The sequence below is a fragment of the Sodiomyces alkalinus genome (assembly GCF_003711515.1).
Source record: "Sodiomyces alkalinus F11 unplaced genomic scaffold SODALscaffold_2, whole genome shotgun sequence".
In the NCBI taxonomy this organism is placed as follows: Eukaryota; Fungi; Ascomycota; class Sordariomycetes; order Glomerellales; family Plectosphaerellaceae; genus Sodiomyces; species Sodiomyces alkalinus.
In genome coordinates this window covers 1153622-1178236 of record NW_021167080.1, presented here as the reverse complement: position 1 = coordinate 1178236, position 24615 = coordinate 1153622, and the positions used below count along the sequence as shown (strand labels likewise).

The 24615-nt window shown below is 52.9% G+C and overlaps 8 protein-coding genes and 2 non-coding genes across 10 annotated transcripts; 7 read left to right on the top strand and 3 right to left on the bottom strand.

The window, feature by feature from the left end:
• The first annotated feature begins 1080 nt into the window (after nucleotides 1-1080).
• Nucleotides 1081-1166, top strand: SODALDRAFT_t75. Its single transcript has one exon. It is a non-coding gene; the product is annotated as a tRNA-Lys (tRNA).
• A 1152-nt stretch (nucleotides 1167-2318) lies between these two features.
• Nucleotides 2319-5423, top strand: SODALDRAFT_91138 (hypothetical protein). The gene is made up of 5 exons (XM_028615774.1): nucleotides 2319-2595; nucleotides 2691-2936; nucleotides 3217-4415; nucleotides 4492-4663; nucleotides 4748-5423. Exons 1-5 carry the CDS (start codon nucleotides 2476-2478, stop codon nucleotides 5210-5212), a joined length of 2202 nt encoding a protein of 733 aa, XP_028468023.1. The 5' UTR covers nucleotides 2319-2475; the 3' UTR covers nucleotides 5213-5423.
• A 657-nt stretch (nucleotides 5424-6080) lies between these two features.
• SODALDRAFT_290243 (WD40 repeat-like protein) lies at nucleotides 6081-9855 on the bottom strand. Its single transcript, XM_028608640.1, has 3 exons — nucleotides 9485-9855; nucleotides 9251-9409; nucleotides 6081-9182 (listed from the first exon to the last, which is right to left on the bottom strand). The coding sequence occupies exons 1-3, from the start codon at nucleotides 9839-9841 to the stop codon at nucleotides 6378-6380; spliced, it is 3321 nt and encodes a 1106-aa protein (XP_028468022.1). The 5' UTR covers nucleotides 9842-9855; the 3' UTR covers nucleotides 6081-6377.
• A 956-nt stretch (nucleotides 9856-10811) lies between these two features.
• On the bottom strand, nucleotides 10812-13580 carry SODALDRAFT_329893 (long-chain-fatty-acid-CoA ligase). The gene is made up of 3 exons (XM_028611077.1): nucleotides 12810-13580; nucleotides 11095-12682; nucleotides 10812-10978 (listed from the first exon to the last, which is right to left on the bottom strand). The coding sequence occupies exons 1-3, from the start codon at nucleotides 13234-13236 to the stop codon at nucleotides 10876-10878; spliced, it is 2118 nt and encodes a 705-aa protein (XP_028468021.1). The 5' UTR covers nucleotides 13237-13580; the 3' UTR covers nucleotides 10812-10875.
• Nucleotides 13581-14565: 985 nt separating this feature from the next.
• SODALDRAFT_329892 (hypothetical protein) lies at nucleotides 14566-15265 on the top strand (the record flags this gene model as incomplete). The annotated part of the gene is made up of 1 exon (XM_028611076.1): nucleotides 14566-15265. A coding segment is annotated over exon 1 (184 nt), but the record flags the coding sequence as incomplete, so codon positions are not given.
• Nucleotides 15266-15534: 269 nt separating this feature from the next.
• On the top strand, nucleotides 15535-16276 carry SODALDRAFT_348504 (hypothetical protein; the record flags this gene model as incomplete). The annotated part of the gene is made up of 2 exons (XM_028613374.1): nucleotides 15535-15613; nucleotides 15707-16276. The coding sequence occupies 2 exons, from the start codon at nucleotides 15535-15537 to the stop codon at nucleotides 16117-16119; spliced, it is 492 nt and encodes a 163-aa protein (XP_028468019.1). The 3' UTR covers nucleotides 16120-16276.
• Nucleotides 16277-16800: 524 nt separating this feature from the next.
• SODALDRAFT_290238 (hypothetical protein) lies at nucleotides 16801-19172 on the top strand. The gene is made up of 7 exons (XM_028608639.1): nucleotides 16801-17223; nucleotides 17294-17348; nucleotides 17448-17531; nucleotides 17629-17988; nucleotides 18053-18651; nucleotides 18726-18789; nucleotides 18852-19172. The coding sequence occupies exons 1-7, from the start codon at nucleotides 17174-17176 to the stop codon at nucleotides 19008-19010; spliced, it is 1371 nt and encodes a 456-aa protein (XP_028468018.1). The 5' UTR covers nucleotides 16801-17173; the 3' UTR covers nucleotides 19011-19172.
• Nucleotides 19173-19298: 126 nt separating this feature from the next.
• On the top strand, nucleotides 19299-19395 carry SODALDRAFT_t76. The gene has a single exon. It is a non-coding gene; the product is annotated as a tRNA-Leu (tRNA).
• Nucleotides 19396-21598: 2203 nt separating this feature from the next.
• On the bottom strand, nucleotides 21599-22680 carry SODALDRAFT_356165 (hypothetical protein; the record flags this gene model as incomplete). Its single annotated transcript, XM_028613887.1, has 3 exons — nucleotides 21599-21654; nucleotides 21751-22502; nucleotides 22592-22680. 3 exons carry the CDS (start codon nucleotides 22678-22680, stop codon nucleotides 21599-21601), a joined length of 897 nt encoding a protein of 298 aa, XP_028468017.1.
• A 301-nt stretch (nucleotides 22681-22981) lies between these two features.
• SODALDRAFT_321599 (hypothetical protein) lies at nucleotides 22982-24348 on the top strand (the record flags this gene model as incomplete). Its single annotated transcript, XM_028609635.1, has 7 exons — nucleotides 22982-23008; nucleotides 23236-23239; nucleotides 23271-23286; nucleotides 23379-23383; nucleotides 23976-24050; nucleotides 24097-24252; nucleotides 24302-24348. The coding sequence occupies 7 exons, from the start codon at nucleotides 22982-22984 to the stop codon at nucleotides 24346-24348; spliced, it is 330 nt and encodes a 109-aa protein (XP_028468016.1).
• Nucleotides 24349-24615: the final 267 nt, after the last annotated feature.

Below are 24615 nucleotides of genomic sequence, written 5' to 3'. Positions count from 1 at the left end.
AAGCCACCTTATGGCCCGTCCGGTTTACAACGTAGGTACCTTATTGCCGGACGTTACATTGGTGTACACAGGGAGTATTTGAAGCCTTGGATGGATTTGTGGTGGGTTGTTGTCTGGCGTACACTACGAAACCCTCACATTGAGCACGCTCGAGGTACTGGTAGGTACCTGACCTGATAACGTCAATTACCTACTAGGTAAGGTAGACACGCGGCGAGCATCATGGCATGCCTATCCGCCAATGAAACGCCCCGTAATGCCATTGGTGGGATGCATTCACCAGTGGCTTTTATGCCGTCCATTCGACCGATTGGGATGCGTTTCCTCTTTGTGCTCTCTTTGGAGAAGCTCGGCCGACTCGGCAGAGGGGGACACCAATGTGGCCCAATCCACGACGACACTAATTATTCAACGGAAACCAACGGGTGTACGGACCGCGCCTTGGGTCCTCCATCTACATCTAACTAGGCCATACAGATACAGACCGCAGATGGCTGTGGCTGACCACGTATGTCCCTCGTGCACACCTTTGGAGACCACCAAGACGTCACTGAGCGTTGGAAGTGGAAAGGTTTGGGAGCTGAGGCTATTCCCTACAGGTAAGGTAGGTAATCGGCTACTTGGGCTTGTGGTATCCTCAAATCAAGAAAGAAAAGCCTTGAGCGTACCTATGGAAACCCTCTTTAGATTGTTCCGTTGATCCACGGACAAGGGGCTGTAACGACAATACAACATACCGTGCAACAGGACCTCGGTCACAAGGGATTGGGGGCGGGGGATGGAACGCTGATGGCCCTCCATCAGTTCTGCGCGTTTCCGAGCAAAAAATAGCTCCTTTATAGAGAAAGAGCATTGTCTCGAAGAGCCAGCCCTTTGTTAGGGAAGTTGGGGAAGGAGGGTTCAATATCTGGAAGCTTCATCCCTCATCCTACTTCGTCTTCCTCAGCGTCTTGCTTATTATGTATGTGTTGCGGATTGTGTTGAGTCGTCTTTGCGTGAAAGTCTGGACGCTTGAGTTTGCTACTACTAGCCGTATAGGTTTTCGATGCGGACGAGCTTCCAACAAAAAACAAGCCGCTTGCCCGGCTAGCTCAATCGGTAGAGCGTGAGACTCTTACTAAGAGATCACCATCTCAAGGTTGTGGGTTCGACCCCCACGTCGGGCTCAATTCCTGACGCGATCATTAGATCCTTCACTTTTTTTTTGGCATTTTTTGCGCCTTCTTTCTATACAGAGACATTTATGTATTACCTAGTATGCTGCTATGTACTGTTCCTTTTTTCCCATACTTTTTGGGTAAAGCTATGTGGATATGTGGATATACGGTACGAGACTCATACGGTACCTAGGGAGCGTAAATTCAACCTGAGTTTCAAATTTACCGGGAACCCACACTCCTCTTCCGTACGCCAAAACACCGTAATGTTAGTTCTCGTGAAATTTGTCGCTTATGCACGGACTCATTGCGATTCGATGACTAATACGGATGCCCTATCCTCGGGTCGGGTTTCTGCTGAGTGGGGCCTATTTTTCTGCGAGATTAAAATTCCGACCTCTCCAAGGGAGTGATTTTCGATTCTCCTCCTTCCTTCCTCAATTCTCCCATCCACAGACAACCCTCCTTTCCCCTTCCCATCCTCCCACCCCCCCGACAATCATAACGCTCATTTTCAGGACCTCAAGACTCGTTACGACAACCCGTACTTCTGACAGACAAGGGATATCTGGCCGACGACATACCTCGGAATCTCCATCGCGAGTAGTCCGTGCTTTTCGTATTGCATTGCCGTGACTTTCGACTGCCCATTTACCTACTCACCAAAGGTTGCGTGGCCGGGTCATCGGCTACCGTGCAGTAGAGTCAGTCAATCATCAATCAGGTGAATCGCGTACGCAGACGGCTGTGTAAACGGTTTGCTTTCGAACGCCTCGAGTACTCGGGGGCTTCTCGTACATTCTGTTAGGGAACCGTTCTTGCCCTGACAAACGTCTCGTCTCGTGGTTGTGGTCGTGCTCTCCTCCGACCGTAAAAGCATCACGCACAGAAATTGAGCACGCAGGCAAATGATTTATTAGCGAGACGTCCAAGAGAAATCCTGGTCGTATTCTATCGATCAAACTGGTTCGAGATCCTAGACAGGAACTACTAGTCCTTTGCATCGCCTCATATCGTCATCGCGTCCAACTTTTCAGTAACCATCTCCGACTTCTAAAACTTCTCGGCTGTTAATAAGTCTCGCACCCTTAAATTCCACGTACGGTCTCGGCTTGTTTGGAGTCGAAAGCGTTGCGAAGCTTGCCCTCGACTCGCCGCAACCCATTTCTTTCTTCTTCTCCAGTCTACCTCCTTGGATATCTCGTACTGGGTGTCCAAGGGATACGTCTGCTGCCCTTTTTACTCTCCACCATTTCGACTCCGACGACGACCAAAAAAGGCTCGACTTGTCGCGTACAATAAATCTTCTACCTACGTCATGGCGGCTGCTGTCGCTGAGTTGGAGGCGGGCCTGAACGCCATGTCCGCCCTCAAGCCTCCCGGTGTCTCTGGTTCAAGGATCGCCTCTCTTACTGCACTCTGCGTCGCCAATGTACAGGTACAGTCTTTCTTTCCCTTTCTGACCCCTTCCCAATTTTACCTGTTCTCTGCACAATAGCGAGGCGTCGACTGACTTGACCCGCTATACTCCAGTCCGAGTCTGTCCTTATTCAAAAGATTTATACCCACTTCAAGAAAACCGACGGCGACCATAAGCTCGGAGTGCTATACGTCGTAGACTCGGTGACACGCAAATGGCTTGAGCAAGCAAAGTCTCAAGGCCAGGTTGTAGATGGTTCCGCCGGCGACGGAACGTTTGCCGCTGGCGTCCACCGAGTAACTGAGCTCATACCCGTCTTGATGAATGATATAATCCAGTCCGCCCCGGATTCACAGAAGGTACGCACTACTTCAACTAGAACATGCATGTTTCAGTAATGAGGCCATTCCCCTGCTATGGTCGAGGTTAAGGTGTCCCGCCCCCGCCCGTACAATCTCGAGGGATTGCCATAGTCATACGCAGTTGGGACTTAGGCTCGGCTCATTACTGCGTACTTGTTATGTGGACGCTGCAAGGCTGTAGCCGACATCTCTACCCTTCATTTCCGTCAGCCTTCTGTATTGTTTGGCACCCTTGAGTGAAGATCACCCACTTACCCCTTTTTTTTTGGACCCGTAGGAAAAGATTTCCAAGCTCCTTGATATTTGGGAGAAAGGCCAGACCTTCCCTCAGTCGTTGATCGACTCGTTCAGGGCCAAGCTGAGTGCTTCTAATGTCAAGTCGACCACCCCTGACGGAAGCCCTCCTCCTGGCCTCGTGTCTTCTCTCGGTTATGGCGGTATTGCCCAGTCGAGCAAGCCCGCCACACCTGCGGCCTCGGCTACACCAATTCCCCCAGCTACGGCTTCAAACAGCAACGCCATCATGGAAGCCCTGGCCAACATTGCTCGTCAGAACGTATCGACTGGCCTGAACAGCAACATTGGCACCCAGCCTACGCCAACTCCCCCGGTAGCTTCGGGGCCCGCGCTGGTCCCAGTCCCAGTGCAGCCACCGGCTCCCACTGACTTGTCCCGTCTGCTGAAAAGCATCTCTCAGCATCAGCCGGCGGGACCCGCCGCCAATCCCACTGCTCCATCATACCCCGTACAACAACAGCCCGCGTCCGCGATGAATGTGCCAGCCATGCCTTACCCATTCCCCACAGGTGCTCCTTCGGCACAAGTCCCTCAGGTGGGCGCACCTGCTGTAGCGAATAGTAATGCAGGTGGCTACCCAGGCCTAGCACCCACGCCACCGGCTGCTGTCGGTTCTGCCCCCGGCCTCAACCCCGAAGTACAACAGCAAGTAGTGTTGATTAAAGCACTGGCCGATCAGGGTGTACCGCTGGACAAGATTCCCGCCTTGGTTCAGAGTCTGCAGGCGGCTGGCATGATCCAACCCCAAGGTGTCCAGTCCGTGCCTCCGACCCAAGCCCCCTACGGTGCGGCACAAAGCTGGAACACTCCCCCCGTCACTGGTGCTTCACGTGACTACCCTGGCTACGGGCAAGGAAGGCGGTCTCCCGAGAGAAACTATGGACGATCCCGGTCTCGGTCCCCCGGCGGTCGGTGGGATTCACGCGACCCGTACCGAGGCGGGCGAGACGGGCCAGAACGTCGATTTGACGACCACGCCTCGAGCGGTGCTGGACGAAACGGTCGTGGATCTTCAGAATTCCGCCAACGGAGCCCGGCCGGTCGACGGGGCCAAAGTCCCAGCCCAGGCGGACCTCCCCAGCATGACCCTCGTACTGAGAAGTGGGTTGAATACGACCGGACCCTTCCTCAGGACCATATCCGTGTCTACAGCCGCACCCTGTTTGTCGGCGGCGTTACGTAAGTTGCGTTTTATTCCCTTTATCCCTTTATCCAAATAGGTCTGCTCGTTTGCTGACCACGTGGTAAACTGCAGGTGCTCGGAGCAAGAACTACGCAGCATCTTCAATCAGTGTGGGGAGGTGCAGACGTGTATTGTCAACCGAGATAAGCGGCATGCTTTCGTCAAGATGGTAACACGAAAGGACGCCGAAACCGCCAAGCGGGCCATGGAGCGCCAGCATTCCATTAATGGCCATCAACTAAGGGTATGTTAAACATGAAAACCCCGAAGCCAGTCCCCCGTCTCCGTCTCACATGCCCTACATAGACTAACTTGACTTCGTAATCAGACGCGATGGGGTGTCGGTTTTGGCCCCCGAGACTGCAGCGATTATTCAACGGGTGTCAGCGTCATTCCCATTACCGCACTTACCGAGGCCGACAGAAAGTGGATGTTAACGGCGGAGTATGGCGGCAGTGGCGGAAGGCCTCTAGAGGGTGGCCTGGTTGTGGAGGAGCCCGATATTGAGATTGGCGCTGGTGTGTCGTCCAAGGCCATTAGCCGTCGTATGCAGACGGACAAAGGGGGCTCCCAAGGCCCCAAGTCGACTCGTACCTCTGACGACCGGTGGCGGCGTGGTGGTAAAGATCGCGGGGACGACGCCCAGTCCCAGCTTTCCGGCGCCAACGCACAACCACTCCCGCAGCAGTTCCCCTACGGTATCGGCACCATGGCGAATGGCATGCCGAGCTTCCCTCCCGGTTTCGCGTTCCCTACCCCTGATTCGCAGGGCGGTGCGACCAATCGGTCCTGAATTCCACCCAACTAGCAGAAGCCTCGTGCTAGGCGGTTACTATGGGTGGTTTGAAGAAAGACAGTCGCCGAGTTGGCCTCCGTTTCTTTGTTTTGTCCACTTTCGACGGGCCGGGGTATAATTATTCTGAGCTTTCACCACAAGAAGGCCTCTAGGGGCTGCTGCCGCTGGGGCCTTCAAGTGTCATCGGCGTTCAGGAGTCTGGGAGGTGAAAAGTGGGCTAGGGAAGGAGGTTCAGGTCACCTCCTGCTGCGTTCTGGCAACAATACCAAGAACGGCGCTTGTTTTGCCGTAGGGCGAACCAGGGAGGAATTGTTGTCATAACAGAAACTCTTTGTATTGGTGGGTTTTGGCCACGCGAAGTGCCTATAGTCAGTCCTTGGAAGAGAGAAGGCTGTGAAGTGTTAGGTTAGGTGAAAGCCATGATTAAATATTGGTCCTGGATCGAGGAAATGCGAGATGATGCTGAACATCTAATATTTGCATGTGGGGTAGTGGTATTTAAGGATCGTGAGAACCGGGGTGGGTTGTTCCTTCTCGGGTTCTACAGTGTATTTATCTGTTTTCCCTTCTCTTTTCTTTTCTCCTTTTTGCCCCTTTCCCTTCTTCGCTAGTCTGACTTAGGGGGCCTGTATCCCGGGATATAAGTACTTAAGGTGGGATAATACTTACATTATAGTAGAGATGGCCCTTAGAGCGTAGAAAGAAAAGTAGTCAATAATTAGACGAGATATAGTCATAACAGTAGTGTTTTAAATTTGAATATATTAGAGACATTTATAGGAAAAGAGATAAATAAACTAATATATAAATAAAAAAAGAAATTATTCTGTCCAAGGCCCCTAAAAGCAGAGGGTGAAGAAGCCTTGCCGCATTAATTACCCTGACTAAGAAACCTTAGGTGTTTTCCTAGTCCTATAATAATCTAGGAAAAAAACAAAGGGTCTGTCTCCTTAGGCCTAGCGGGTTTCTGTATCTCGTGTGTAAAAATCTATATTCATAGCAGGATAATACTCCATGTGAATATATTCTCTCTACCCTCCTACAGCCAAAGAACAGATAGAATATAGAATAAAGTCGAGCCACGACTATAGTAAGTATATTATAATGACCCCTAAAGGGGGGAGGGAGGATAGAGTGAGGCTGATAGAGATCTCTGTCGTCTTCACTCCTCCTCATATTCAAAGTCCCACGCTGCCTCGTCGGAAAAATCATCTAGCCTAACGCCGTCTTCCTCAAGCTCCTGCTGCGTTAGGGCTGGCAAAGCGCGTAGGTCGAGGTCTCGCGTGACATTCCAGCGATGCCGCTCCAGCGTATCCGACGAGGGCGGCAAGGGAGCCCGCAGCGTGCGCAACTTCTGACTGTACATGGTCGCGTTCTCCCTCTGCTCCTGGTCCACGTATCCCACCAGCGGCTGCAGGGGGTCGCCGTCCTTATGGAGTTGTGCGTAATACATGCCGAGGGTCGGGTACCTCTCCCCCTGGACGGCGCCGATGCAGGGGTTCTTGTGGATGCGCAACTGGCCCGCCTCGAGGTATTTGCGTGCCTCTGCGCGACCGGACGTCGGCTCCATGCCTTCCGGGGGCGGCGGCGTCGCGTGCGGTTGGAAGCCCTTGGGACGTCGTCGCCGCCTGGACGTGGACGTGGACGTGGACGTGGTGAGCGTCGCCATGGGCCCCGCCCTGGAGGCGCCGAGTTCGACGCAGTCGGCGGGCTGCTGGTCGGCTTCGTCCACGGAGAGCAAGAAGACGCGGCCCGTGGCGTCGCCGATGGCCAACTTGGAGCGATCGGGGGAAAAGGCGCCGAAGGAGATGGGCCCAGGGGCCTCGAGCAGGTCGCGGACGAGTGGGTTCCTCAGGTTTCGCACGTTCCACACTTTGACCATGCCGTCAGAACCTCCCGTGTAGAACCGGTCCTGCGACGTGCCCCATGCCGTGAACTTCACTCCCGTGTCATCCCGTTCCCGCTCGTAAAAATCGCCGGATGACTCTTCCACCGGGACGTCGTGGCAAAGCACGTGGATGGGGTCGTCGCCGCGGGCCGTGTCCCAAACATATACGTTGCCATCGGTAGCCGCAGCGGTAATATAGCAATGAGACATGCTGCAGGGCATGATGGTGAGCTCGTTAATATCGGCCGCGGTGCAGTCTAGACATTGCACCTCGGTAAAGGCCCCGATCTCGTCCGGCGAGTCGGTTGGCCGGAAAACGCGAATTTGGGTGCGCACGTGCTCATCGACATGGAGGCCCGCAGGCGACGTAGCAACGATGAAACCGGGCTGGGTGGGATGCCATGCCACCTCGAAGACGTTCTGCGTGGTCGCCGTCAAAACCTTACGCCGCTCGCCCGTGATGCAGTCCCACAAGCATATCTCCCCCGACTGGCGTTTTTCTTCCGGTATGTCATCGTCGTGAATGCTGAAGCTGCGCGGCGAGTAACCCACCAAGAGCAGGTGCTGAACTCCAGGAGCGACTCCCCACTGCATCGTTGCCGGGTAGTACGCCCATTTCTGCGTTTCTTGCGTGTTCTTGTCATCCTCGTTCCAAGTCCGGCTGCCAGAAAACGTCCTGTAGGGGCTCGAAGACACATCGCCATCCGTTACATAGTATACCCGAACAGCCTCGGAAGGGACGTCGGCTGCCGTCGCCACGAGTCCCGACCCGTTCTTCGACGCCGCAACGAAGTTTACATTGCCCTCGTGGGGCCAGGTGCCAAGTAGTTCCATAGCGGCGCCATTCTTGTCGACTTTCCACACCTTGACAGTCTTATCAAAGCTCGAAGTGAAAGCCCTATCATGGGCAGCATCGTAATCAGACGAGACGACAGAGCAATAGAGCCAGGGGTCCTGGCTTTCCCTCATAGCCTCAGATGCATTCTCGCCTTTCTCGACGAGAGGCCGGACGATGCGATGTTGCGGATAGCCTCGCAGAGAGCCCAGGGACGGCGAGCCGAGAAGCAAATTCCCGGGCTTATTGTACTGCTGATTGTGGGCGTCGGAGTGTGCGGTCGTACCACAGAGGTACCCATTGTTCGACACCCAGGTGATCGTGGCAATGTCGCCCGCGCAACCGGTCCATTCGGCATGAAGCTCCAGGTCATCCTCACGAAGCTTCCTAAACTCGTTGGTAAAGTTGACCAGCCGGCGCATCCTCCCAAAGCCCCTTCCCCCCTCCATCTCGCGCGTGAGTAGCAAGGACGGCAAACGGCTCCTCCGGACCACTTCGCCCTGCTTGTCGAGCTCGTCGAGTTCGAGGGAAAGAGCTGTCGCAACCGCATTCGTCTGACTTCGTGTTTGGTCTTCGAGGAAGTTCAGGACGGCATCTTCGTCCCGCCGCTCCAGTCCATCCCGAAGACAGATCTGTTTGGCGAGCGCCGCCAGGTCCGCGCCTCGCTGACTCGTCCAAAAAGACTCGAGCTCTCCAGGCGATGCCGACGTGGCCGCATCTCTCTGGTGTCGGAGTTCCCGTGCTATCCGCCAGGCCGTCTCCGATTCCTCGCGTGTGAAATCGACATGGTATATAGAGTCGCCCTGGTCCAGGTGCGGAGGTGGTCGCAGGAGGAGAAAGAATTCGGCAGAACCGCGCAAAATACGCTTCCTATCACTAGCTTTCAGATAAGGCAGTCGAGGTAACGAAAGATAAGTATGTCTTTTCTTGCTCTTTCCTCTGGGCTGCTGCGAGCCAGTGGAGGACAGCCTCGATTTTTGTGCTTCTGGGTATTTCCAGGCAAGAGCCCTCGCTTGCCGTCGGTATTTTAGCGGTGAAACATGGTTTCCTGTTTCCGAGGCCCGGGCCGTTTGCCTCCTGGCGTTTGGGGTAGCGGAAGGAGTGGCGACGTGTGGCGCGTTAGGGGTTTCGATGGAAGGCAAAGGCCGATCTCTAGTTGGGGTGAGACACGGTGGTGTTGCTAAGCGGATTGTAGTAGTAAATTCAGGTCCCGGCGCTGTTGGTGTGACGCTGCGCTGGAGCTCCTGCCCTATACGTTAGCCGCCGCCTTCCCACCAATGTCATATAAAGGGGGCTCGGGTTGCTAACTTACCTCATCTGGAGAGTTCGATGGTACGCGCTGCTCGCTTAGCCTGTTTACCTCATCTGCGATCTGTTCGGTGAGAAGGCGCTGGCATGAAAGGGTTAAATGGCCGCGACTGAGGACATATTCGGTTTTAAAGCGAGGGTCGTTGGTAATCCGATCGACGACCTGTTAGATTCAAGTGTTAACTAACTCGCGGGCGTACTATGAAGGCGTTGCCCCCGGGGCCGTTTAGTTGTTTACCTTGTCCGATATGTCCTCCAAGTCCCCCAGCTGCAATCCGGTGTCAGACAAGCAGGATACTTGTTGATCGACGGCAGGCAAGATGTAAGCCTCTATACATTCCGAAATGGACTGCCAGGGCCCTTTGGCACCGACTTCGGGCGGTATAACGCGTTGCTTCTTGGGAGGTGGCTCCGCGTCGTGATACGCGCCGCCGCTAGAGGCCGGTCGAAAGCTGACCGACGAATTCAGCTGTGAAGGCGGGTGATCGAAGCTTATAGCACCCCCCTCCGAAGGTAAAGAGCTAAACGAAACCGAAACGGCTGTCGCCATTGGCATCGAGGAGGCATCGACGTTTTGGGCGTAACTTTCGTGCATCTCCCTGCCATCGACGCGGGGCAGGTAGCTCGATTGCTATTGGGGTGGGTTTCTTTTTCTGTTTCGGTGACGTTTAGAAAGGGCCAATAAGTCCAAAAAAGTGGGAGGAATAGTAGATTCAACTCTATATATGCATATTATTCTTTAATACAAGCTTAGTATTTAATAAGCGAGGAAGTATCTTTGAAGAATTTACTAATATCTCTAATAGATTATGATATTGATTATTTTAAACCTTATAACTATAGTAGCTTTAATTTAGCCTTATAAGAATTTATAGTACAGCAAAGCATCCAATACGCCCCTTAAAGCCTTCGCATTTAAACACGTCTCTTATATCTCCAACATCACAGGTATAAAAAGCCATAGTTCGAATAATAAACATAATAGGGATAGACAGAGCTGGTAGCAGCCAGCTAAGGTAGCTTACAGTCAAATATAAGCAGCAGTCAACCAGTCTGGATAGTTATAACCGAAGTCGTCCTGGAGGTCTATACGATCTCAGCCAAGGTGGCTAGCATCAGCATACATAGCTAGTTCCGCTATAAACCCTCGAAGAGTCGAAGATGTTGAGTTTGTTGTTGATACACCGGGTGTTGAACAGCTTGAAAGATTCGCATAAATAAGGTGTTGAACGCGAGCATCCTTTTATCTGTCATTCCATAGGGGTGAGACAGGAACTTAGAAGTCGGAAAGATTATAAAACAGTTTTAATATTCTATTTTATGGGCTCCAATAATGTAAATATAAACATATCATAAAGGTTTCCAGAAGCATCATTTTCTACAACTGAAGGCTTCAAAATCGAGCATTGAAGAGATGTTGGCTATTCGGACAAAAAGTACCTTATGCAATTGCTCAGCACCATGGAACTAATAACGATGCAGGTATATAAGTTCAAAATCGACCGCTTCCCAGAATCCGACTACATGGCGATAATGCTCAAAGATCGGACACTGCTGCGGAACCACCCCCCTATTCGAACACTATACCTCCCCTTTTTTCCAAAGCCCAAAGCGTTCTTTCACACTACCTTACAGCTTAGCCTTCTCAGGGGCCTCGGCATTGACTTCAGCGTACATTTCGTCGATGTGCTCGCGGAAGGCCTTGGCGATTTGCGGTCTCTTTAGCTTCAGCCTATATTTGACAAGAAACCCCGTATTAGTAATGCGCCACATTATAAGCCTTGGGAGCTAGTAAAGGGGACTAGGAAAAGGGGGTAAAAAAGGAGGGTGGGGGGAAAGGGCACTTACGTAGGAGTCAATAGGTCGTTATCGACGGTGAGCGGCTCAACATCCAAGTACGCATTCCGCACCCTCTCGTAGCTGTTGAACTTGTGGCTCCGGCCAATCTTGTCCAGCTGCTGAAGGAAGGCCTTCTTCACCTTAGGATCCTTCGCCGCAGCCTTGAGCGCAGTCACGTTGGTCTTGTCGACAGTCTGCTTCAGGACGCTGCTGGCGAAGGGGGCAAAGTTCTCCGGATCGACGCCGAAGATGCCGACCAAGCACGACTGGCTCGGGTCGCCGTGGATATAGGCGGTGCCGATGAGGTTCGTGTTGCCCAGGTAGACGTTCTCGATGCGCTCGGGGGAGATGTACTCGCCCTGGGACAGCTTGAGGACGTTCTTCTTGCGGTCGATGATCTTGAACCGGCCGAGGCTGTCCACCTCGGCGATGTCGCCGGTGTGGAACCACCCGTCCGCATCGATGGCCTTCCGCGTCTCCTCCTCGTTCTTGTAGTAGCCCTGGAAGATGTTGGGGCCTCGGAGCAGCAGCTCGCCGCGCGGGTTCGGCTTGTCCGTGACCAGGTAGTCGAAGTCGGGAACCGACTCGAGGCAGATCTCAGAGCAGAGAGCGGGGCCTCCGATGTTCCCGGTCGAGAAGTCGCCCTTCGCCTGGCACGTTCCGAGGGCGTACGACTCGGTGAGACCGTATCCCTGCACGAACTCGTTGCCAAAGGCAGCGCGCAGGAACTGCTGCACGTCGGGATCCAGCTGGGCGCTGCCGCTCGTCATGGCGGTAGCACGATCCAAGCCCACAGCGGCGCGGACCTTGGGCGTCCAGATCCGGTCGTAGAGGAGGTGCGTGTTCTTGGCCTTCCCGGCAGGGAGTTTCATGGAAGCCTTCTTCGTGTCGATGACGTGCCGAGACAGCGCGCCTTTCACGCCGTCCGCGTTGATTGTCGCGGCACGGATGGCCGAGTTGAAGCGATTGTACAGACGAGGCACGGAGACGAAAGCCGTGGGCCTCAGGATCTTCAGGTCCTCCACGAGGCCGAGGATGTCGCCGCGGAAGAAGCCGAGGCGCGCGCCTTCGGCAAACGCGACGCTTTCGACCATCCTGCCGTAGATGTGGGCGAGAGGCAGGTAGGAGATATGGACTCCACGCTCCGTGACCGTCTCGAGCGCGCGAGCGGCGGAGACGGCCGAGAGCGCGTTGAAATGGGTCAGCACCACGCCCTTGGGGACGCCCGTGGTTCCCGAGGTATAGTTAATCGTCTGGATGTCCTCGGGACGGGGTGGGCGCATGGTGCGGCCAGACTTGGCACCGATGGCCTCCACATCGTGGATGGAGTAGATCTTGATGCCATGCTGGGCGGCAAGAACATTCAGCACGGAGAGCTTGGAGTGTCCGGTAGGCTCGCCGGCATCCAGGGGATCGAGGGAGATGATGATTTTGAGACTCGGTATCCGGGGCGCGAGCTTGAGCAACGTCGGGATATGAGGTAGCGACGTGACGACGCAAGCAAGTTCGGCATGGTTGATGATGTATTCAGTCGTCTCGGGTCCGAGAGTCTCGTACAGGGACACGGTGAAGAGGGATTGGGACACGGCAGCAAGCTCTATTCGTCCACGTCCAAGTCAGTTTTTGCGATGCGCACCAAGGAAACGGCCGCTTAATGGATTGCGATAGCGTAAATTTAAGAAGAAAAAAGGAAAAAAAAGAGAAGAAAAAAGGGCCGTATGTACCTGTGATGTGCCACTCTGGGCGATTCTGGGACCACAGGCCGACACCGTACCTGTCGCGGCCAACACCGTGTTGCTCGTGGATCTCAACGATACCAGCGCCAAGGTTCTTGCGACGCTCCGCAACCTCGGCGTAGGTAATCCAGGTGTACTTGTCCTCCCAGGTGCGGGTAGCCGGGTTCCAGGGACGATGGCCGAGGCACGGGCACGTGGAGAACTTCCTGACGGACTCCTCGAACAGGTCGAACATGGTCCGGAACGCTGGATCGAGGGTGATCATCAATTCGTTGTCACGGTTGCGCCAGTGACGATACACAGCGGTCCGGCCCTCCGTCTCGGACCCCTGGACGGGGAGGGCGTAGGGGGAGCCCGGAGGCGGAGGGGTGGCGAGCTGCCTGATCACGGCACGTGTGTCTACGGATGGAGCCATCTTGTCGAGTTATGTCAAGTCGGGGGAGGATCCGTAAGTCGGGTTCGTGGCCGGCTGTGAGCTAGATGGCCAATGTTGTTATTGTTGTTCAGAACGGATGGTTACGGAGGCGATTATAAGGGGCGAAGAGGGCTCCAATCTCGTTGACTCTGTGTGCTGTGAGGAGGTAGGACGGCTCGGCGAAGAGATACACGACAGGCGAAGTTGAATAGGAGGTAGAGGTAGGTAGGTAGGTAAGGTAGGGAAGCGGATGAAGAGGAGAAGAAGGCGAGAGGAGTGGGACAAGCACCAGACGAAAAACGGTATAATTACAGGTAAGGTACTGAGTAATTACGGGGTACTTGACAGACGAGCACAGGTGAATGGGGATGCCAAGGCCGAGGCACACCTTAGGGGGCGCCGCTCAGTGGCGCTCTGCGACCTGGGGAAAGCGGAAGCCTCAGAGACTAGAGGTACCTATTGTGGGAGATTACTGGGGCGGCACAGAGTACCGAGATCCGAGTCAGGGAAAGACCCCGCCCACTACGGTAAGTGCGCTGAACTGTATTGGGTGGTGCGCTGGTCTCTCTTGTACCCGCCCGCTGAAGCGGCCTCCTTAGTGCCCCTAAGCCGCTAAGATACGGGGGACCCGGGGCGAGGTTATGCATGTGCGACACCAGGGTAGACGCTGGAGATCAGCAACCTTCTAGCTGGTAACACCTAAAACACAACGTTATTCCCCCTGGGTCTTTTTTTTTCACTGCTTCGATAAGGCGCCTACCTTAGGTACTAATACACTAGTATCACGACATCTCCACATCTAAATTAATAAAGCAAGCAAAATTAAAGTTATAAGTTTCCGCGACTTTTCTATGTTACTATTATATCTTTAAAGATTAATTTGCCTTGACTTCGACGTAATTACCCTGTGCCATGTTCAAGTGCTTTTTTCTCGGTGGGTCCATTTATCCCGTCCGTCTGACAAGCCGTCTTTAGCTCTTCCTCGTACAGCCTAAGGCACCTACCTCAGCTACGGTACTTAGTACCTTGAGGTAAGGTAGGTACCCTGTCCGTAGGTACTTGTTGGTGAAGCCGAGCTTTCACATGCCAGAGACTCCCCAAGCTCCCCTCCCTCCACTTGCGCTCCTGAGACCGATAGCCCGATCATCACCGATAAATGTCCGGGATTCTTCCGCACTTGGTGGCCGAGATACCTATCGTGGGTAGGTATTGTATTGTATTGTGACGTGGTCGGAGCCTCCCTTCAGTTCGGCTTACTTGACTAAGCTAGAAGGTCAATCGAGGGCATGGATGGAATATCCTTGGTAGATGCTTATTTGCCATCGTCGCTTCCATCCATCTTCATCAGTGGTTCTTGTGTGTAGATCAAAACGACATGTTTCCCGTCCCGATCACCTTGCGAAGTCATCCAAACTTCTCTTCATCTGAAGTGCTCTTCTTCTATCGGCTGTCGATCCAGTATCCCCTGCTGCTCATCCCCGAATGCCACCCTCCCCAGAAACATGGGAAGAAAACTGAAATTATTACAAAGTCAATGCCTAACGCTTCACTCCAACTGAGGTAATCAAGCAATCGCGTTGGACCTTTCCGAATTGGCTTGGCCGTGGGACGGGGGAGAGGTTTGTTGAAGGGCGCCTTGATAGCGACGACATGCTCGTGCCCACGATACCGAACATCTACTATTGCAATTGACGATTTCCGCTGACGAATGGTAGAGAGGGTTCTGCGATGATCTGGCTTACTTAAACGGTTCTTGTTGGGCTCTGCACTGGACGCCCCTTGGCGATGTCAAATGCGTTTCAAGTTGATTTTGTAACCAGAAGAAACCCCCAGGGGCGCTGGTTAATGAACCTCGAAACTTGTCATCAGGTTTCAATAGCACCAGTTAATCATGGTCCAAGCAAGTAGGCCAAAATATGACCACCGGGCCGGTTTGAGAAGTCACGGAGATTCAAAAAACAAACATGGAAACTCGCACCATATGCGCTTAGGGCGCGATGTTCGGTACTGTAATCTTTAACTCGTCTCATGTTCTCAGAATATCATTGTATTCATCTGCTGTTTCTCTTAGGTTCCGTTCCGGGTCACTGTGCTCTGCTGCGTTCGAAGTTGGTTTATTTCGTAGTGCCTTGGAAGACAGTCGTTTTATTCTTCCGAGATCTTGATCCGGTCGTTCTCGACAACATCCGACAGCATCCGACAGCCTCTTCGCCAACTGAACACAGTCTTTCACTGAATTCCTCCTATTAACGACCTCTCCACAAACTTACCTTTGTCTTTCCTGGGGGGACAATTAAGATGGGTATCGATCTCATGATCTCGTTGCGCATCCTGCAGGGCCTGCTAGCTCTGACAGTATTGGCCACGTCGGCATATGGTAAGTGGTAGCCGGTAGCCGACCTTCTGCCCACATTTCCCAGCTTCAACGAAATATCATCGCGCTGACACATGCCTTCCTCGGGGATATAAGTGGTTGAGTGGTACTTCCGAGCGACCCGGTTCGCGGCGCCATCGGAATTCACCTTCCTCATCTTCGCACCGACCTGGACGCTGGTTTCCCTCGCATACCTCGAGCTCACACCGCGATTCGTCCCGCGGGCGTCGCATCCGTACGCCGCCCTGGCCTTCGAGTTCCTCAACACCATCTTCTACTTCGCGGGGTTCATCGCCCTCGCCGTCTTCCTCGGCCGCGTCGTCTTCTGCCGGGGCGCTGAATGCATCGCTGCGCGCATCGCCGTCGTCGCTGCGTCCGTGGAATTCGTCCTGTGGTCCGTCACGTTCGGCCTCATGGCCAAGTATGTGTTCAAGGGCGGGCTACAGAGGAAGCCGTCGCCGTATGCTGTGCAGGCGCGCCCTCCTATGCGGGAAGCGGAGTCGGCGTGATCCTGGTGTAGTTTTAATTTGGGGGTGCTGATTTTGGGGAGTCGAATGTATATGGCTTTAAAACGGGCATAGGAGTACGGGTTTTGGAGGCCGTCCTCGGAGAGGCTAAATCCGCTAGCGATTTTTTTTTTTTTTATTGTTTTCACTTTTTTTTCCCCTGTCTCTTCCTCCCCCGCGCCCCCCCCCCCCCCCTTCTTCCCTTTGGTTGCTTGCTTCTGTCTTCGAGCGACTGGCTGGTTTGACTGGTCGAACTACCTACGTCCTTATTTGTGTAGATGGTCGGAGTTGGCGCAAGTTGGGGGACATTTCGCATCTGAATTTTAAGACGAACATCGTTTCCCGGGACAACGCTGTTGGAACGGATGTCAGTCATGTTTGTACAGTACATACAGTAGGTAGGTGGGCTGGTGAAGAAAACCACTGATTCAGTGATTACCTAAAACTAGTACCCCACTGGTTAGTTTGCGGGATGCCGAGAATTAGAGGACGATTCCCCCACGTTGAACAAGGGTACAAAGGCCATGACTCGAGGATGGCGTGAATGACGTGCTTTCAGGAACCCCACCCTAGCTTCCTATATCGGACATGGTCACCCATAGTTCACCACTCATGGGTGGTAGGAATGGTTGGACTCTGGGGTTGATTGGGTTCTTTTGAGCACATCAACCCAACCCGTTCCGTACAACACATGGGATGAACGGCATTGCATGAGCGTGAGAACCTTGACCCGAAAAGGCCAATGGCGTAAACGTCGCTTGTGAGCAGAGGGGCAGCAGAAGGAGTAGAGGCCAGTAGAGGGGGCCGCCGATTCGGCGGGGAAAAGTTAAGGGCTAACCGCTTCACGGATGGCATCATTCCCCCTCAGAGCTCGGCTGAGAACCCCTGACTACTTCGCACCGCTCGTTTCTTTTCCTTGCTCTCTTAAGGTAGACGGAGTCCTCTACAACTCTCCCTGCGACTTTCTCTCACTCGCTACTCTCTCACTCTCCATTTCCCTCGAACGCCCGAAATACCATATTCCCCCGTTCTCCGTCCCCAAAATAACAACGTCATCATGGCCGAGGAGCTCAGCAAGAACTTCGAGACGCTACAGTTGCACGCGGGGTAGGTTGAAGCCCCGCCGAGGTTGTAGAGCTCTGCTTAGACCTTACGACTGACAGACTTTTCTTAACAGTCAATCTCCCGACCCGGCCACCAACTCCCGCGCTGTGCCCATCTATGCCACGACGGTTCGTTCGTGAAGAACCTTCCCGCTGCTTTCGGTTAACCTTACGCGAGGAGAACCCCGCGAAACTGACCATGCCCATCGCCTTTCTTTGTTTTGTTAGAGCTACACTTTCAATGACTCGGCCCACGGCGCGAGGCTTTTCGGCCTCAAGGAGTTCGGCAACATCTACAGCCGTATTTCGAACGTGCGTTTTCCGTTCCCTCAAACCCCGCTCGACTTTCTCGTCGCTTCACTGTGCTCTTGTGACGGAAGCTGACCGGTACCTATTCTTTTCACAATAGCCGACGGTAGATGTCTTCGAGAAGCGCGTCGCCGCCCTTGAAGGCGGTGTCGCTGCCCTGGCCGCCTCATCCGGTCAGGCTGCTCAGTTCATCGCCATCAATGCCCTTGCCCATGCCGGCGACAACATCGTCTCCACCTCTCTTCTCTACGGCGGTACCTACAACCAGTTCAAGGTGTTCCTTCCCCGCCTCGGCATTGAGACCAAGTTCGTCGAGGGCGACAGGGTCGAGGACATTGAGGCCGCGATCGATGACAAGACCAAGGCTGTCTATGTTGAGAGCATTGGTAACCCAAAGTACAACATCCCCGACCTTGAGGCCATTGCCAAGGTGGCCCATGCTAAGGGTGTGCCCCTGATCGTGAGTCTTCTTCTTCTTCTTCTTTCTTTTCCTTTTCCTCGGGCTGATGACCGCTTAACTCTAGGTTGACAACACCTTCGGCGCTGGCGGCTACTTCCTCCGGCCGATCGAGCACGGCGCCGACATCGTCGTCCACTCGGCCACCAAATGGATCGGCGGCCACGGCACCACCATCGGTGGTGTCATCGTCGACTCCGGCAAGTTCAACTGGGGCGAGAACGCCAAGCGATTCCCCCAGATGGTAGAGCCCGCGGAGGGCTACCACGGCCTCAAGTTCTGGGAGACCTTCGGCCCCATCACCTACATCATCCGCGCCCGTGTCGAGATTCTGCGTGATCTCGGCGCCACCCTCAACCCCTTCGCGGCCCAGCAGCTGCTGCTCGGTCTCGAGACCCTCTCCCTGCGCGCCGAGCGCCACGCCCAGAACGCCCTCGCCCTCGCCAAGTACCTCGAGAACAGCCCGTACGTCAGCTGGGTGTCGTACCCCGGCCTCGAGAGCCACCCGTACCACGAGACCGCCAAGAAATACCTCAAGCGCGGCTTCGGCGGTGTCCTCAGCTTCGGCGTCAAGGGCGGCGGCGCGGCCGGCAGCCAAGTCGTCGACGGCTTCAAGCTCATCTCCAACCTCGCCAACGTTGGCGACTCTAAGACCCTGGCCATCCAGTAAGTCGGCAAGTGCACTGGACGTATTGAAGTCTGATGAGGGAATCCCTGATCAGCTGACCACCACGATCTAGCCCCTGGACAACTACCCACGAGCAGCTCAACGACGAGGAGAAGAAGGCCTCGGGTGTCACTGAGGTAAATTCATAAACACACCCACTGTAAAGGAGTTTCAGGAAATTGACAATGGCGCACAACAGGACCTCATTCGTATCTCTGTCGGAACGGAGCACATTGATGACATCATCGCCGACTTTGAGCAGTCCTTCAAGGCTGCTGCAGCCAGCACCACCAGCGGAGCCGAGAAGAGCTCAACTGTGCCGGTTGGGAAGGGAGAGGATGCCCCGCTCGCGCCATAAAAAGGCTGGGGAGGAAAGGACCAGGAAATGCTGTAGACGCTAATGCGTACGTACATTATGAGAATAGAGAAATGGATACCCCTTCAAATTTTAACAAGCCCTTCTTTCCTCCTTCTTCTTTTCCCTTTTGGCCTTGAATGAACCCAGGCGTTTATGGCGCAGGATTTTTTAGGTGGGAGATGCTGAGTTGGACAATGCGAATGGAACATGGTGTGTTGGTTTGACATTTTCTGAGCGGCCGAGTCTGCTGCTTAATATGTGGAGATAGCAGGTGCATCCATCACATACGGCAGGATGGCCGAGTTGGTTATGGCGCCAGGTTAAGGTTACCTTAACACGTTTCCTGGTGGGGCAACCCTCGTGGGTTCAAATCCCACTCCTGTCAGTAATTTACCTTTCTGGTGTTTATCTTTTTGAGATGGCTCGTGATTCTTATTCTTCTTTAAGCACTTTGTTATTTCCAGGTGATGTACTCTGTTTTGTCAATGGGTAAATATATGATGTCGGATTCTGTGGCTGCCATGTTCCTTCATTTGGCTATCATAGCCTACAAAGAAATACCCAAGATATCGATCAACTATTTTTAAGGACGTCTATTATAGTGCAGAGACAACAAGTAATCGTATGGATCGTATGGATGGAATATCAAATCTATTTAGCACTGCCTTATATTACGTAAGGTAGAAGACGACGACACTCCCTTCGTACTGAGTATCCAGCGCTCATTAGGCGGCCGGATTGGCCATTCCCGGTATAGGACCCACTATTACCATTGCTGCATCTGCATCATCATCATCAATTTCAGTCCGAGACCAAACTCCCAGCGTCTCGACAACACCACAACCCTCCCAGCCCAGACTCAAGGACAGACTCGCCAACTGCCCCGGCTCAAAATGAACCTCAGATCCCTCCTCCTTCTGCCGCTCCTCACCCTAGGAGCCGCGGCCCTCCAAATAACAACCCTCACCCTCTCCGTCCCGCCATCCCCCCCGACGCTGGGCAACCCGTCCGCCCTCCCGCCCACGACGCACGCGACGCTCGTCAGCACGGGCGAAGCCTACACCGCCCTCCTCTCGCCCTCCAACACCTTCGTCTTCCATAACGTGTCCGTTCCGGGGTCGTACCTCGTCGATATCCACTCTAAGACCCACGCCTTCGTGCCCCTGCGCCTCGACGTCGCGGCGGACGGCTCGTTGGCCGCCTGGGAGACGTTCCGGGGCAATGACTGGAATAATCGCGGCGAGGCGCTCCGCGTTGTCGACTTTGCGACGGGGAAGGGCTTCGAGGTGCGCGCTGCGGGTGTGAAGGGGTACTTTGTGGAGCGGAGCAAGTGTATGTCCTTCCCTCTTGCTCGTCATCTTGTCATGTTCTTGCTGCTGGGGGGGGTTTTTTTTTTTTTTCTTTTTTTGGCATATCTCATGATGCTGTCTCGGCCACCTTGGGGCTTGGCTTGCTAACCCTATGCTATTGGAACAATAGTTTCTCTCGTCAACATCATTCTGAAGAACCCTATGATTCTCATGGGTCTCGGTACAATGGCGCTCTTCTTCGGCATGCCCTACCTCCTTAACAACAGTATGTCATTCACCGCCCTGCCTTCTTCCCCGTTCCTACTCTCCTGCTTTGTTTTTCGTCTTTTACTTTTCTTTTTCCTTCATGCTAACGACCAGCTCAGTGGATCCCGAAATGCGCGCCGAATTCGAGGAGCGCCAACGCTCCAACCCGATGAACAGTATCCTCTCGGGTGGTGCGGGCGGCGCAGGCCCCAACCCCATGGGCGGCTTCGACGTTGCGTCATTCCTAGCCGGGTCTGGTTCCGGCCCCGGTTCCGCCAGCAGCCCCCCCAGCGGGAATAATGGTCGGAAGAACGAGGGAAAGAGGAGGTAATACTAGGTCCAGGGCGATGCGATGTCTATTCGAACCCTTCAGTGCGAAAGTGACACGAGAGAGCAAAGTGATCCTTTCCGGTGGTAAATTGGATGTTTTTTTACATATATATTTTGACTACGGTACGAAATATAGAATGCACCGTCAACCATGTCGAGCGTGTCCAGCACGTTTACGCAGTAGAGGAACGCAAAAGTTGAACGGTGACCGCCTGGGATTCCGATAGCGTCACCGTATAATGATACATGACACAATCCCTACGCAAGGAGGCGCCCGTGTTGACGTTGGTCGCGTTATAACTCGAGAGAGCGATATGGGAGTGCGTGAGCTTCCAATCTACTGTCCTGTAACTGAATTTAAACCCGGCTTATGACACATCAACCCGCCCAGTGCAACCACACAAAAGAACCCCAATTTGCCTGAAAATGATCAACTCGTCAAATCGATTGGAACATGGCGAGCGAAGCCAGCTTCGAAAGGAACCAAAAAAAAAAAAAATCAGGAGTGCGAAATCCATGGAAGAGTCCATAGAAGAGATTGAGACCATCGTATACGCGATAACAATAAGTTAAAAAAAAGGATCAAAAAGGAATAAAAAGACGAGGTGTTAGGAAAGCATAATGAGGTGCGAAGACACCGTATTCGCTTCGTAGTACCCAGGCCTCTCTGTTTTTCAGATGCGTAACGTCGATGCGCGGCGTCTACATATCGAAGTCGCCACCGCCACCATCATCCATACCAGCATCCATACCATCATCTGTAGAAAGAAGGGGTCAGTCAGCCATTTTGTCCCGCAACCGAAAAAAAAAAAAAAAAGAGGATAGAGAGAGGTACAAAAAAAGGATGAACATACCGTAACCTTCCTCGTATGCATTGTCCTGGGCAGAATGATATCCGTTAGCCAGCATGGCACCACCGAGCATACCGGCACCGGCACCGAGCATCATGCCACCCGCAGCACCCATGCCGGCGCCGCCTCTCCTAGCAGGAGGCTGCTGGTACCCGGGGTACCCGCCGTAACTGGGCTGAGGGGGGTAGCCGTAAGGCTGGGGAGAAGGTCCCCCGTAACCATACCCGTAGCCGGGCTGGGGAGCGCGCTGAGGCGCGCCGTACTGATACGGACCGGTCGCACTCGCATAGCCGCCCAGGGGTCCCTGGTGGCCGTGGGTCCGCGCGCCTGCAGCGTGGGCGCCAGGATAGCCCTGGCCGTGGGGAGGAGCGGATTGCAAAGGCGACGGTGCACCGCTGCCCTTGACCTTGCCCATCAGCTTACCCATGAAGCTGCCCGACTTGGAACCCTGAGGGCGGGGCGGGAGCTGGTCGGGGAAGTGGCCAGCGCGGGTTCCATCTTGCGGTGGCGGGGCCGAGGAGCTGCCGCTGGCTTGGCTGTGGCCCAGGTTCGGGCTGGAGGAGGAGGCGGCGGCATGGGGGTAGGGGTTCTGCTTGACGTCGGTCGGGGCGGCGGCGGCGGGATCGTCACCGGCTCGAGGGGCATACTCTGGGGGCGGGCCGCTGGGGGGTTCTTTCTCGGCGGGCTGAAGGGGTTCCGCCGGCTCGGTGGGCAGGTCCCATTGCGACTTCTTGGTTTGTAGATTGACGTAGAACCTGTGTGATGTCACATGTCAGTCAACGGTTTTGTCAAAGCGAGTTAGCGGGAAAGGGGAGTGGGATGTTCGTCCCCCTTACGGCCTTACCATGCCTTGTACGTGTCGTTCCAGCGCGCAGTCCATCCAGGCGGAACTTCGGGCGGGGGAGGGCCCGGAGGGGGTTCGAAATCTGACATGTGGTCTTTTGCTTTTTTCTTTTTTTTTCTTGGGTTGGAAGCTAGTTGGGGAAGAGGGGTGGTAAGTTATACAGAGAGGTAAGCCTTTAGAGGACAAAAGGTGAGGAAATAAAAGCGGAGGGTTTTATGCCCTGAATCTTGGAGATGTTATAAGGTATGAAGTGAAGTATAGGTAGGTAAGCCCGGGGAGAAGAAGAGAGACAGACGGCTGATGGCGGCAAAAGAGGGAGAGCAGTGGATAAACTAGCCCCAAGTGCCAAGGACAATTGCCCCTCCACCTCCAGGAAAGGGGAAAGAGGCGATGGTACCGCATGCCGCAGGGGACACTGTAATAACTCGAAAAAGTCCCTATAAATTTAGTAGGTATACTCTATAGGCACGAAAAAAACACCCGTACGCTGTAGTATATATTCGTATATATAAATACTCTAGTAGTAAAAGAAAAGTCTATAACGTAATAACGAGCTAATAAGCTACGAGGAAAAATTTTCTACTACTATAACTATAAGGCCACCGCTAGACCTAATCTTATTTTCACTCTTTAGATAACTATAGGCTAGTAAGTTACCCCTATATCCGGTTCCGCGTAGGTAAGATCTATCTAAGGTAGTATCAGGGCTCGATTATACGGGTCTAACAGGCTAAGATTCGGATTTTATAGGTCCGGAAGATTAGTTTTAGTGCTTTGGCTATACTAGTCTAGGTAAGATATCGTAAAACCGTTCTAGATTAGGGCTAACTTATTACGTGATAGGGTATATACTATTATATAAGACGAAACGGTTCTATACGCAAGAGGGTATAAGCAAATAATCTCTAGTAAGAATAGCGGGCGACGAATAGTACTAGTGGCTAATAGAAATCGATAGAGAAGAATTACCCCCCCCCCTTATCTAGCTAAAAGAAACGTTAGGATCCCCGCTGCTAGATACCTTTATACTCGACCGTATATATCTATACACGCTCTATATAGCAGTTTATTAACGATTCGATATATAGAGCTTGAATAGAAGTACGCTAGTACGATCTTATAGTATATAAACGAGAATAATCCTACCGTATATATCTTTATATTAACGTCCGATAATATATGCTAATAAGTATATAGATTAAACGTGGAATTACTATACGCTGTAAATATCAGAAAGGCGCGGCTATTAAATTTCTTGATTTTAATATAACACGCTCGTAGGCTCTTTCCGGGTTATTTATATTAATATACGGTGACGAGAAGCGGGGCCGCTATCGGTGCGATAAATATACTGTAGGAAAAGGCATACTTACGTCGTGTGTAGTGCTAAAAGACTTCGGTAAAGGCGGCTACGGTAATTACACCGTCGGCGCGGGCTTATCTAGTTACTCGTTAGCCGGTAAGTTAGTTTATAGTGCTATACGATAATATACTAACTTAAATAGAAGTTAACGAAACCCCGCGCTTAAATAAGCGTAAACGTGTTACCGAAGATCCCCCCGCCGGTAAAAATAAGACCTTAATAACGCTTAACCTTAAGGGTATCCCCACACGCTATATTACGCGCCTTAGAAGGGCGCTAATTGCGGCCGCTGAGGAGAGTAAGTGATATTCTCTATCTTATAATAATATACACTAGCGTACTAATAGATATCCTAGTAGGCAATAATAACGAGGATCTTCTGGAGGATAACTAGTAGGGGTTTTTTTTTTACTTGTGTACGGCGGCGCCTAGGGTTTTCTTATCCCCTAAGGGATAACGCTTTAAATAAAGGGCTTTTTAATAATAATACCCTTTTTTCTTCGTAATTAATTTTAATAACTAAAAGACTTGTGATATATATATTATATATTGTAATATATATATTATAGTATATTATATATTATAGTACTATAATATATAATATACTATAATATATAATATACTATAATATATAATATACTATAATATATAATATACTATA